The sequence below is a fragment of the Mixophyes fleayi genome, chromosome 10, assembly GCF_038048845.1.
Source record: "Mixophyes fleayi isolate aMixFle1 chromosome 10, aMixFle1.hap1, whole genome shotgun sequence".
In the NCBI taxonomy this organism is placed as follows: Eukaryota; Metazoa; Chordata; class Amphibia; order Anura; family Limnodynastidae; genus Mixophyes; species Mixophyes fleayi.
The window spans coordinates 14,884,081-14,897,912 of NC_134411.1; the positions used below are offsets into that span (position 1 = coordinate 14,884,081).

General features: G+C 42.3%; 1 protein-coding gene across 5 annotated transcripts in view; it reads right to left on the reverse strand.

The window, feature by feature from the left end:
• MYRF (myelin regulatory factor) overlaps positions 1-13,832 on the reverse strand; it is a 125,323-nt gene that overhangs the window by 41,055 nt on the left and 70,436 nt on the right. For all 5 annotated transcript variants that reach the window (XM_075187943.1, XM_075187946.1, XM_075187944.1 and 2 more), the window contains exon 2: positions 4,949-5,033. In XM_075187943.1, the coding sequence (XP_075044044.1) occupies positions 4,949-5,033 (85 nt within the window). The remainder of the gene's footprint in view (positions 1-4,948; positions 5,034-13,832) is intronic.

Genomic DNA, 13,832 nt, shown 5'->3' on the forward strand with positions numbered 1-13,832 from the left:
TTTATCAGGATTAGTAGTGTGCGCACAAATCGTAGATGGAAAGATTGTTAAAATAGATTTCCATTTAAGTTAATAGAATTGTTGCATCTGTCGGCACCTTAAGTATGCACTCAGTGGAAAACAATAACAATGCACTAAATGACGTGTGTTAATTTTGTGATGTACCAATCGGTCTACGGGGCAAATGAGCAGAGATTTACCATATCAGCCAGCAATGTGCACAGCCGAACATCACAGCCAGACATAAAGGTGATGTCCGGCAGCACCTCGCGGCTTATTGACTCTGCCCCTACATTAGTAATCACCCTCTGCTACAGACTCTCTCTTGGAACCTGCACAAGCTTTGAATTGATTGTCGGGGCCTTAGTGCAGGGGAAATTGATGCTATGGCCACAGATAAACTAACAATTATTGGACTTATTAACATTTCTGTCTCACAGCTATGTGGGATCTGTATGTTGTCCTCCTGTTTCACTGAGTTTCCTCCAGGTGGCTTTAGCTTCTTCCCAAAATACATCCTTGTAGGCTAACTGGCTTCTGGCAAACATGGACCCTAGTGTGTGTTTGCATGATAGAGAATTTACACTGTAGGACCCAAATGGAGCAGGGTTGGAGGTAAATGATTAAACACATACTTACCAACTTTGAAATGTTGGTATCCGGGAGCTTGTGGGGGGAGGTGGGCGTGATGGGGGCGGGCCTCCAAAATGCGCATCTCACACACATTTTAAGTCCCATACGCCGCGATTCCCGGACTTAATTCTGCCCACTTCACTAGGAAGTGGGCACTTCCTAGTGAAGTGGGCAGATCCGGGAGATTGCCACACTCTCCCGGGAGTCCGTGAGACTCTCGCAAAATGCGGGAGTCTCCCGGACATTCCGGGAGAGTTGGCAAGTATGATAAAACATTCTCTGTAAAGTTCTACATAAAAAAGAATAAAATGTCTCCTTAATACTGTTATGTGTTACAGCTAGAGGCCTGATTAGCGCATTACAGGTGTAATTCAGAGGTAGGACATGGTACTACTCCTAAGCACTTAATATTCATGCAGACAACAATCATGCTGTTATTATATACACACAGCAACATAGATCAGGTGTCCACTGTCCACTAATCATATCTACATATACAAACATAATACAGGCTTTATACAGGAAAAGTTTAACATAAGGAAACGTGGCATAGCATGTTGACAGTTATAAGTCAAGATCAATTAGGAAGACTGGTCGAAAGAATGTCGTTAACATTATCAATCTACTATTATGTCCATTTTTACACGAACATGCCACATGCAACTCTTAACAGTTTTCTCACACCCCATCGAGTGCGCAGAAAAATGAGCAGAGATTACTACCATAATAGCTGCCAATGTGTCCAGCCGGACATTGCGGTGATGTCCACGGGCCACATCGCCAGCAATTGAATCCATACTTGGCAACCTTTGGCAAGCTAATTCCGGGAGATCCCAGGCAGGGGGGTGGTTAGAGGGTGGGTGGGGTGTGGCACGGTAATTAGCGGCATTTTGGCTCCACCCTGCAACAAAACGCCGTGGGGCTGGGCCAAAATGACGCGATTCACTGCAAAATGTGTCATTTTGAGGAGCATGTTGCCATTTGCGGGATATTTGCCTGCTCTCCCGGGAGCCCTACCCGAATTTCGGGAGTCTCCCGGACATTCCGGGAGAGTTGGCAAGTATGATTGATTCTCCCCCTTTGACTGGAAAACTGAATTTTTCAGCTAAGGAATGAAATGATTATGCACAATTGCCAAATCTAGCTCTAAACTGACATAAGCATCTGGAATACCAGCACAGTCATAATAAAAATGTAAAGATTATTTAGATAATCATGCACTTATGTAAGAACACACATATGCTGCGCTCACCTATATACAACAAGAAAAACAGTGACATAAATATACTAGGAGTATGAAGCAAATATTGACTTACTCTCTGGACAACTCCAAGTTACACCTCTATATATACACGTAGCTAACAATTGTACAATTACTACCAGACACACAGTTCAATGGACAGATAAAAAAAACAACTATATACATTGTTATTTTCTATAGATAGGATAAAAAGAGAGATTGCAAGCAGGTAGTCTGACCACTAGAGGGCACCTATTTTATACAAAATCTCTTTGGGTGGCAGCTCATTTTAGAAAACACGCTTTCTTCATTTCTGCCTTAATATTTTCACAATAATATGAAAACAAAATGCACGCTCTAGAAAGTGATGAATCTGTTCAAAAATTCATGGTGGAGTGTTATCGTAAGTTAAAGAAACATAGGGGGGGTATTCAATTGTCAGCGAGTTGTTTTTTTTTTACTCTGTTAAGTAATTTTAATGCTGTCTTTTATCATTTTTTTGAGTGAGTTAACTTTACCCGTGATTCAATTCCATTTTTAGCGCACATTTTTTTTTTCATGAAACGGTCCACTCGCGGTCCAGTAGAAGGTCTGTTAAAAGTATAGGGTGTGCGAGAGGCAGTCGCTTTAAAAGCTATTCAATTGTTTTTTAACGCGGCGCGCTAAACAGGCAAATATGTTGTTTTATCTCGCACCTCTTTGGGTTGTATTAAAATTAAAAAACCTCTGAAAACTATTTGAAATCATGTAATAATGTGGAAAAAAAAAGTTAAACTATGTTTATCACTAATGCCTAACATGTAAAAGTTGATTTTCTTGTGAAAAAATAATGAAATAAAAAAAGATTACAAATAAATAGTTCAATAAAAAAATATGCTAAAGAAAGTACTGTAATGTAGATATTATCAAAGTGTAATGCAATCTAATGTATGAAAATCTATGCAAAACCTTTTTTTTTGTTATACATGACCACGTTAAAACTCCTCTTCACTCCCCTAAAATCTTGCAAACACAATGTTTAACTTGCGGGGGCAGCGTTCCCTCTTTGTCAATTGAATTGCACAAGTTTTCGCGTTGCGCTAACTAAAAACGGTCGGTATTGCAGTTAAAAACCTGCGGGAGATTTTTTTTTTTTTTTAACGCTGCGGGGGAAAAAAACCAAAAACTTGCGAACAATTGAATACCCCCATACAATGTTGACAGCAAATAAACCAACTTTAACACCTACAGGTCTATTTATTAAAGAGTGAAAAGTCCTATCTCTGGCAAAAATAGGTGATTTCAATGGAGATAGGGCTTCTCCCATGCATCAAGGGGTCAGCGCCAACATTAGAGGAAGCTGACTTTTAAAGGATCTCAGGATAGAGATAACAGGAGAAAATCAATGATTATTATGTACTCAATTGTGAATTCTTTTAAAATATTTTTGTTATATTTTATATTATACAATCCATTTTTAACAATTTTTATTTATTTATTTATATTTTCGCCATGTATAGTGTGTCCAATTTATTTTATTTATTATGATAAAGTGTTTTTTTTTTGTTACACAGTGCAGTACACACAGAATTTATGAAGCACAGTGTCATTGCCCATACTTACAGCAGGTCAAAAGGAATTAACATTGATGGGTATATTTACTACACTGCGTGTTTGAAAAAGTGGAGATGTTGCCTATAACAACCAATCAGATACTAGCTGTCATTTATTTAGTTAATTCTACAAAATGATAGCTAGAACCTGATTGGTTGCTATAGGCAACATCTCCACTTTTTCAAACCCTCAGTTTAGTAAGTATACCTCAGAGAGTCATACTGGGGTCTGTGCCTACACGTTATAGCCGACACAACAATTGGTGACTTTGTCAGACTATTTGACAGGTTTGCCTCAAATTGGGCAGAAATTGCTGTGTGTGTGGCCAGCATTAGATTACACTCACACATTCACTGTGCGCCAATAGAAGAAATCAGTCCTGATGTATTGCCTTAATGCTTCTTCTTTTCCCGTTTTTTCATTCTATACCTAATTGTTTTCTGAACCTATGGATAGTTAATTACAACGGACAATAACTACATGGAATTGCTTATTTGGAAAAATACTTTATTCTACCCTTTGTAGAGAAATACAAGTTTTAAAGGTTAGAAACCCTTGGATGGCTAGCTGTTCTCAGCAGGCCGGTCTTTCTACAGAATTCCCTGTTTATTAAACATCCTTAAGGGATTTTGGTAAATAGGACCCAGTTTCTTGCCCCTGTAAGACACGTCAGTATAAATAGTGTTTCCATCACTTTCATTTGACCGAATACATCATGAAGTGGTTATATAGGGCTTGCTCATTGTAACATCAACTTAAGGTAGAGGTCAAACCTGTTAACCTGCCATAGGAAGAGTGACACAACAACAAGGGTGACATAGGATGGAACTAATACATTTTAATTAACTCATACTTGCCAACTCTCCCGGATTGTCCGGGAGACTCCCGCATTTTGCGAGAGTCTCCCGGACGAGTGTGGCAATCTCCCTGATAGGAAGGGGGAAAAATTTAGTTTAAACGCCGCGATTCACCCGGAATCGCGGCGTTTAGCCCCGCCCCCACTGTAAAATGACGCGATTTGCGTCATTCCGTCACGGGGGCGGGGCCAAAATGACGCGATTTCGCAGCCCCGCCCCCTGCACGCCCACGTCCCAGCCGGCATCTCCCGGAAAAAGAAAACAAAATGTTGGCAAGTATGAATTAACTTTTTGTGCAGAGGTTATACGCAGTAGTAAGTAATGGTGGGTTAATAAAGCCGCACTCACTATGACCACAGTTTGGGGCTACTAGCATTACATCAGATATATACCTCCAAATATGGAGGTAGGTTGAATCAGAACACAAGCCCTGCCCCTAAAAGGCCCAAACAATGCCCAGATTCTCCTTAAAACAACTTTTGGCTGAAAACACGCCCCTTTTTGTGCAGGCTCCACCCCCTTGAGACCCGTGATTCAGTATTTTCCTGACAAAATTGGGAAACACGGAAATCATGCAGTAGTAGCAGCATGCAAAAATGTATTAAAACCTTCATTTTATCCTCACATTTCAGAAGAGTCCTCTTTGCTGATGTATTCCTCTAGGATACTTGTGTCAATTGATGGTTCCAGAGCTCCATTAATATCATGTCCTGAAACACAGGATAGAAAGAGGGGTGAGACATTTTTACACACATACAGGCGCAAGCTCGTTCCATTATCAGAACTAACTAGTCAGGGCTGAATTTACTTCATAAGCCAAACCGAACACCACTAAAAAAAATGTGCTTGAGAACTCTTATGTTAATTTTTTTCTCTTTTTGCAATTTCAGTCAACTTAGAGAGCTCCGGTTACCTCAGGACTGGCAGCCATGTTTGTGGGCGGTGCCAATATTTATGAAAATGTTGCCTATCGATTAACTTGGAACTAATGACACGCTGAGTGACATAATGCCACTATTTCCTAGATACCTGCCACGGTTACCAACTCATCCCTTTAATTACTGCCACATAAATTATACACCTCTGTGGCTGATTGTATTCAGTCTGTATCTTATCTAATTTGTAATTAGCCACTCACTATAACCGAGTAATTGACATGGGTCAATGAATGTGAGCTGATATTCCTGATCCATGAATATACAATGGCTGCCCATACTTTGTGTAATTCAACAATACCACAGGCAGCACTAATTCCAAATATAAAAGGGAGACGAGTGGGAGCTGGCAAAAGAAATCTCAGATTTTCCATGTTATAAATCCATTCCATATGTGATGGATGATAGCCAAGATATGCAATAAGAAATGTGTGCCACAAAAAAGGTCAGAGAATTCTGCCATCAGCTAAATCATCAAATATATTGTGCAAATATGGTTTGCAAAATAAAAACATGTTTTTGCATTATTTAGTACACAAAGGAGATACACTCTGTATACAGAACTAATCACTGCCTTATCTTCTGAGTTCCTTTCATAGTTATCTACCGGTGAGAAGAGCAACATCCGGGCACCAGCCATTATCCATCGATATACTTGTAAAAACTTTCTATATCTTGTAAAAACTATTCTCTATTCATGGATGATGCTTTGCATTGAACATCTACAACATGAACAATGTGCAGCAATTGGGAGATCTTTCAGTCCCCTATTGCATAAATAAAACAATCTAGAAGGCTAATGACCAACTCCTAAAGGTCAGATCCAAGTCACGTGACAAGACCTAACCCAAGTCACGTGACAAGACCTTAGCATTAGGTCCAAGTCAAAAGACAAGGCCAAGCTAGAATAAAAATGTATACTGGTGTATGAGGTCCGTTATGCACCAAGTATCTGCTTATTACCTGAAGAGCCTTAATAAATAAAATCCCCTTCTTAAATTTACTATTGGCTACACTGGTATTATTAATATTGTTGAATGTCATCCATGTATGCGTGTTCTTTTAGTGATCGTAATGAATGCACGAGGCAACTTTATATGTCTCAGGTGTCTATCCTGTGAAGCTTTGTTTGTAACCTGTCTGCAGGAACAAACGCAGGATTTGTAGAAGGGGGGTGTCCACACCAAGCCGCCAGTGGGCGTGACCAAAATGCATGGGGGCGTGGCTATAATTTTAGACAGTGCTTGGCTGCTTTCCAACTCTTCCTATCCCCATAATATACATGGGCAATGCTGCGTGCACTACTGTTAGGTACACGCAGCTCTCCCTTTTCAAGCAGAGCTGTGAAAAGCGGGGGCAGGGTCCAGCCACCTCAATTATACAGTGCCCCAGGCTTGGAGGGGGGTTTCCAGGCACTAGGACTCCCCCCCTCGGTTTGCCTATGGTGTTGCATGGCTGCAGGTTCTTCCTAAACATCAATGAGGACTTGGGAGAAGATAGGAGATGTGAATTATTCGTAGACGCAGTTAGAAAGAGACATTCTACATAACAGCCATCATGCTTGATAGTACATGGATCTGTTATGTGGATGAACCATGCTAGCACAACAGTGTACAAGACCACACAGACGAATGATGATTCACAGCACTTTGTAGTACCCACAAAAAGCATCACAAAACACACAGATTCAATGTTACTATATCAGTGCAATATCCGCACACTTATAGCCCTTAACTATGTTGGCTGTCCAGAAAGTATTGCTAAGGGGAGGCAGCGTCATTACTGATCAGTTACAATGTTCTAGGCCCCCTTTCTTCTCTACGGTCTGTGTTTTTCGCTCTGTTGTTGATACAATGTGTTTTATCTGCCTCCTGTGTGTGGGATGTTTACATCCCTGCAGGGCGTGTGCCAACCTTGGATACCACGCGATTTACAGAAAACATGTGGTGTCTCCCCCACACGGGAAATGGAAAATGTGCTTCATGATTTGCCAATCCAAGAAGGGGAGAGCTGAAGAGGCACCGAGGTAGAGGCACATGCAAGTAAAATAAAAACAACAACATATCTTTCTCCTTCTATGTTACTCAGAATGTGCCAACACCAGTCTCAGTAGAAACAGTTATACTCTGTGATTCTGATACATATATAATGTAACATAGTAACATAGTCGATGAGGTTGAAAAAAGACACCAGTCCATCAAGTTCGACCTATTTCGGATCTCCTGCGATCCTGCACTTATATTTGAAATTGATCCAGAGTAAACCACCGTCAACCTGTTTCAATCGTGAAAATCCCCCCAGACCCAATATTGCAGTCCTATTTTTACTCTATATCCACTACTATCCTTCATTTTAATTAACGGTCGTATCCCTGGATACACTTTTCCGCTAACAATTTGTCTAACCCTTTCTTAAACATATCTATTGAATCTGCCATCACAACCTTCCCTGGCAGTGAATTCCATATCTTGACTGCCCTTACTGTAAAGAACCCCTCCCTTTGCTGGTTGTGAAATTTCCTCTCCTCTAATCATAGGGGGTGACCGTGTGTCCTGTGTATAGCCCTTGGGGTAAAATGTTCCCATGAAAGTTCTCTGTGCGAGTGAGTGTTGGTTGAAATACATACCTACCTACTTTTTCTTTCTCCCATGTGGGAGATCCCAGAGGGGATGTGAAGTACAAGTAAGGAGGGAATGGAGGAGGGGGGTGCCGCTATTGTATCATTTGGCACCACCCTCCACGACGAATCAAGTCAAGGGGACCCTCATCCAGCACACATCACTAGGAAGATGCAGGAAAATTGCCTGCTCTCCTGGGAGTCCGGGAGACTCTCGAATCTTGGTTAAGTCTCCCGGACATTCTGGGAGAGTTGGGCAAGTATGTTGTAATGAATACCTCCTAACTTTCCTGATTTAGGCGAGACAGTCGCGATCTGAAATCTGTCCCGCCACCCCAATCAGGATAGCTTTGTCCCGCGCTTGGAAATTTGGGAGGCTTCATCTGTTCGTTGCTGAACGGGAGCATGGATGTGCACAGCAATGAACGGTGTTTGGAGAGAAGGAGAGTATGGGGCAGCCTAGCACTTCAATCACGCTAGGCACACCCTTGGGGTGTGGCCACATCCCCATTGAGACGGGTCTCACCCCCTGTCCCGAATGAAGAAGAGGCAAGGTTGGGTGGTATGGTAATGTCAAACTCCAAGTCAAGCTCCAGGGGTACTTTATAGACGGGGTGTAATAGTAATAATAAAGACGCATTAAAGTTCCTGTTTTATTCCAGGGGCGCAAGCAGGGGGGGTTTCTCCTCCCCTCTGCGAACAAACAGCACTGTACAGCAGCCTCGGCACTGTCAAAGAAGTGTCCACAGCAGTGCTGTATAGCAGTACAATACAGCACTGCCACGGACGCTTCTTTGACAGCGCCGCGGCTGCTGTCCAATTCAGAATCGCCGAAATGGAACTACTGCGCATGCGCAGCAGCGCGCGCCATCTCTCTAATTTTTTTTTTTTGGTTTCCCCCTTAAAAATCCTGCGTGTGTCCCTATATTCTATGAAGTATTTTCCAATGCATGGAGAGGAGGCCACTAGACTAATGTGTACGGCAGGAATTTCCCTTTAATATACCTCTCCATCCCCCTTCCACCACAGACAGCCATGACCCCAACCCCGCACCATTTCCCATCTGTATTATAAAAGTATACCAGCAGAAGATAAATATGATCATGGGTTATTTATACTGGCAGCCATACATATAAAATTAAAGTGAGATAAGATGATAAAACAAGGGCCAGCCTGTCTCCCCTGCAAGTATTCTGCAGCCCCAAGGCCAGGCCTAGGAGCCCTTTCCACAAATCTAGGCCTGACAGCACAGAAACTTGAGATGCTGCTAAACTTATATTCACAACGTCAGTAGTGAAAAATAAGACTCACTGAAATACAACAACAAAGTTCACAAGCTAAGGATAACTACCTGGGTGTAGTTATATACATACTTACCAACTCCCGGACCGCCCCCCGCGAAAACGTACTTTGCGTCGCGGGGGGCGGGGCCAAAATGACACGATTGGCCTCGTCCCGCCCCCTCCCGCCCTCCAAAATGGCGTGATTCCCCGAGAATCTCGTCAATGACGCGATTCTCGGTGTGAGATTGGGATGCGGGAGAAATGCCAGCTTGCCCGGGAGCCCGGGAGACTGACCCGAATTTCGGGAGTCTCCCGGACTTTCCGGGAGATTTGGCATGTATGGTTATATAACATAGTTTTGCTGTACACACACAATGGGGTCTTACAGCCAATCAGAAGACAGCTGAGTGCTGAGAAAAATACAAAGCTCCTGAAACAGCAAGACCAGCTCTAGGTAAAGTTCTTCCCTACACTTTGTAAAGAAACCATCAGACAGTGCATCGTAGCCCCTACACACACATATAGTGCTTGAAAGTATTCACTTAGTTCATCAACAATTGTGCTACATTCACAAATATCTAGTAAATCACTGAACAACCTGTAATGACATAATTCTGAGACTGACAGGGTGTCTATGCAATTTATTTATTATACTACATGGAAATAAGCAGATCAGCTCTCAGAACTGGACCCCACTAATCCCAATGACTGTGGTCCAGGATGACCTGCATACTTTCTATTGTGTTAACGGTATATTAAATGAATGACCAGGAGCTTTGTTATTTTGAGATGAAACTTTGCTACCTCTGTCTATGAGTGGGCACTACGGTTTTCTATCAGTTAAACGGAGACTACATGTAGTTTATAGCAAACCATTGTTTTGCAAGGTAATCATTACGCTCCCGATTTAACGGTTTGCGATGCGTCTAATTTCGACTTGAATGTATCTTTAGCATCTTTTAGGATGTGTGTCTTTGTGCGAAGCATAGCCTTAGTGCAGGTTTGATGATTAGGACTGTCACGTGTGTGCTCTGGATGCACCTTTATGCTGTATTTAACTTTTTACATATCATAAGATGTGTGACTAGATGCATTTTTGAATCTGCTTTTTCATCGACCTCCTCCAGGACTTATCCTGGTTTGATCCTCACCTATGGAACTTCCTGCCTCGCCTGACCAAACCACAACCTTTAAATGCTCTGTCAAACCCTTTACTAAAGCCCATCTGTGTGGACAACATGCTACTGATACACATCCTGTTACTGTGCCAATCTCCACTCGTACGAGGGACAGTAGACATTCATGGTAAAATAGGTAGAGAGGACCCTGCCTGCGAGGGCTTACATTCTAGAGGGAGGGGCGGTGAGAGACAGTAGGACCAACTGGGAGAAAAATGGAGATGGCAGACGAAGAAGCGGAGGTGATGGATAGAATGGTAAGGAGGTGGTAGGATAGATGAGTTTGAAAAGGTGAGTTTTGAGTGAGTGTTTGAAGGACTGAAAACTGGGGGAGAGTCGATTGAGACGGGGTGGCCAGGTAGGTATGTACCACGAAACAAGGTAAGAGATGTAAGGGGGAGAAGTGTTGGTAAGGGCTTTGTAAGTGAGGGTCAGAAGCTTGTACTGAATTCTGAAAAGGATAGGGAGCCAATGAAGGGATTTATGCAAAGGAGAAGCAGAAAAGGTGCAGTCGGAGAGAAAGATGAGCCAGGGCCATCTTAACTACATTATGGGCCCCCGGGCAAAGCAGTGCACCGGGGCCCCTAGATATAGATATAGATATATAGATGTATAGAGATACAGATATAGATATATAGAGATAGAGATAGATAGATGTACTTGCTCAGTGACCATTGTAGTTTTTTTTTGCAGGTTTTTTTCTTTTGCAGGATTATTTATTCTCATTAAGAGCCATGCCTATGGGGCCCCCTTGCCCGTGGGGCCCCCGGGCAGCTGCCCATCGTGCCCAATGGAAAAGATGGCCCTGAGATGAGCCTAGCTGCAGCATTCTGTATGGATTGAAGGTCAGAAGTGCGAGAGTGAGGAAGAACAGAGAGAAGGAGGTTGCAATAGTCGAGGCGAGAAATGATGAGTGAATGGACCAGGATTTTGTTAGCTTCCTCAGAGAGGAAGGGGCGGATTTTCCTAATGTTACGAAGGAGGAAGTGGCAGGATTTGGTGAGGGACTGAATATGAAGGGTTAAGCTGGGGGCTGAGTCTAGGTAGCGGCTTGGGTGAGAGGAGAAAGAGTGATGTGTCAACCAAGAGGGAGATATTGGGAGGGATAACAACATTGGCAAGAGGAAATATGATGAGCTCGGAATAACTCTAAAAGAAAACAAAAACAACATCACCATGTCTTTTATATTAATCAGAAGACGATATTTGTTAGCACAGTAATATTAATAGTTATCTATACAGCATCTACATACTCTGCAACGCATTCAAATTGAGAACAAAAACACTAATAAAACAAAACTGGGTATTAACAGATAGAAAGTAAGAAGCCCCGCTCCAAAGCTAATCTACAGTTCCCATCAGTAATACAGAATTTTTATTTTTTTGAAAGCTACATAGGGTGAAGCTACTATGACCAGTGTTATGCCTAATCCCTTCACGGTAATAGGACCTCCTTTGGAAGCCCAATTTTTATTGTATTTAACAGGGTCTTTGTATATATCCTGGACTCTGCTGATCACTTTCAGAGGTGTTTGAGCTGGACAGTTCTGAAGCCGCGCCTCTACAAGGACGCTAGTTGCTGATTGGAGAATTCAGTTCTGGGCGGGATTAGCATACACAGTTTTACTTGCTGACACACAGTGGATGCTGAGGATTGTCAAGTCTCTTGATGTGTCCGAGAAGGAGACCCTATTATCTTTTTGGGCGGCAGGAGAGGGCTGGCAAATTTTAGCCCCGGGGGGCAAGACTCAACTCAACAGGCTATTAGGAACATTTTAAAGGAAAAAAAATGCAGGTGACCCAGTGACCCAGCCCAAGGTAGCCTAGCTTTCAAAAGTTCCTGAGGAAGAGGCTTTGATAGCCTTGACAATGGCCTGTCAGAGCAAGAGGAAGGATCATCTGCTTGGACCATTAGACACATCGGGGAGCTTGCCAAATCGCTGGTTCCCCCATGTGCCAGCAAGTGAGAATTTGTATTTTATGGTAGGCTGCCTAGTGACTAATGGCAAAACTACATTTTTGACCTGCAAAGAATATTCCTTGACAATTATGTTCTAGAATGTAGTATAGTTCACACCACACTATTATTTATTATTATATTTGAAGAGGTCATGAAGTTTATTATATGTTAAATTCATATTTTATGGACTGCATTTAAAATATAGAAGACAGCTCAAAACTGGGAGAGGGTCACAGGAAAACCACAAGTGGTTAAGGACCTAATTTAAATGGACTATATGCCCCTATTATTTCAGTATTTTACTTGGCATTCACATTGTATTGCTAAATTCTATTTTTTTTCCCAGAAATAAGGTTCCCAATGCAATGCAACCAGACTTAATAATTGGAAATAAGTTAATTTTATTATTTGTAGACTGAGAAAATGTCTCATGGAAGTTGTGGATTTATGACCCAAACAATTGGTAGCCCAGTGTAAAGTAGGATTAAGAGGTCGGATTAAGGCTTCCAAACACCGTGTCCTCTGTTCATTACCATATAAATGTCTGTGACTTAATCATCATCATCATCATCTATTTATTTATATATATATATATAGCGCCACTAATTCAGCAGCGCTGTACAGAGAACGCATTCACATCAGTCCCTGCCCCATTGGAGCTTTCAATCTAAATCCCCTAACATACACAGACCGAGAGAGACTAAGGGCAATTTTTTAAGAGCAGCCAATTAACATATCAGTATAGTTTTTGGGGAGTGTGGGAGGAAACCGGAGCACCCGGAGGAAACCCATGCAAACACAGGGAGAACATACAAACTCCACACAGATAAGGCCATGGTTGGGAATCGAACGCATGACCCCAGTGAGATATAGATATAGATAGATATATATATGAAGATGTTGAGGTTTATGTCACAAATGCATGTAGTAGATACACAAATAAAGGACTAAGAACCGTTCTGAAACAACTTCCACCTCTGCTGCTGGTGGACTCTTCCCAGACTGCACTCAGCCTTTGTGCATGGCAGGTGTAAGGAGTCTGTCTCTCCTCTGAATACACTTCTGAAAATTCCTGTCCTTGACTCTTGTTGCTGAGGCTTCTAAGGAATGTGGGACTGTGTACATCACCAGACATAGCCTTTCCTCATTCCCTGCCTCTCAGCGGCCACCTAAAGCCAGCTTTACGTGATTAGACGCTAATACATCGCTTGATGGTCACGGGACTCAGCCAGGGGGATTAGGAGAAAAACAAAAACTTTAGATGTTCTGACTAAGCAAGAGAAGCCACAGACTGAAAGGGTCATATTACAGGACCACCGTGATTAGGTCACATTGCGAGATGACCAAGATGAAGTCGCACAGCGGGACTAACTAGATGGATTTACATTGCAGGACCACCAGGTCTGGTTTAGAGCATCAAGTCTAAGTACACTTCCACCGCAGGGCTGGATGGAGACTATGTTCAGAATCTGGGGCCTGATTCATTAAGGATCTTAACGTGAGAAACTTCTTATTTCAGTCTACTGGACAAAACCA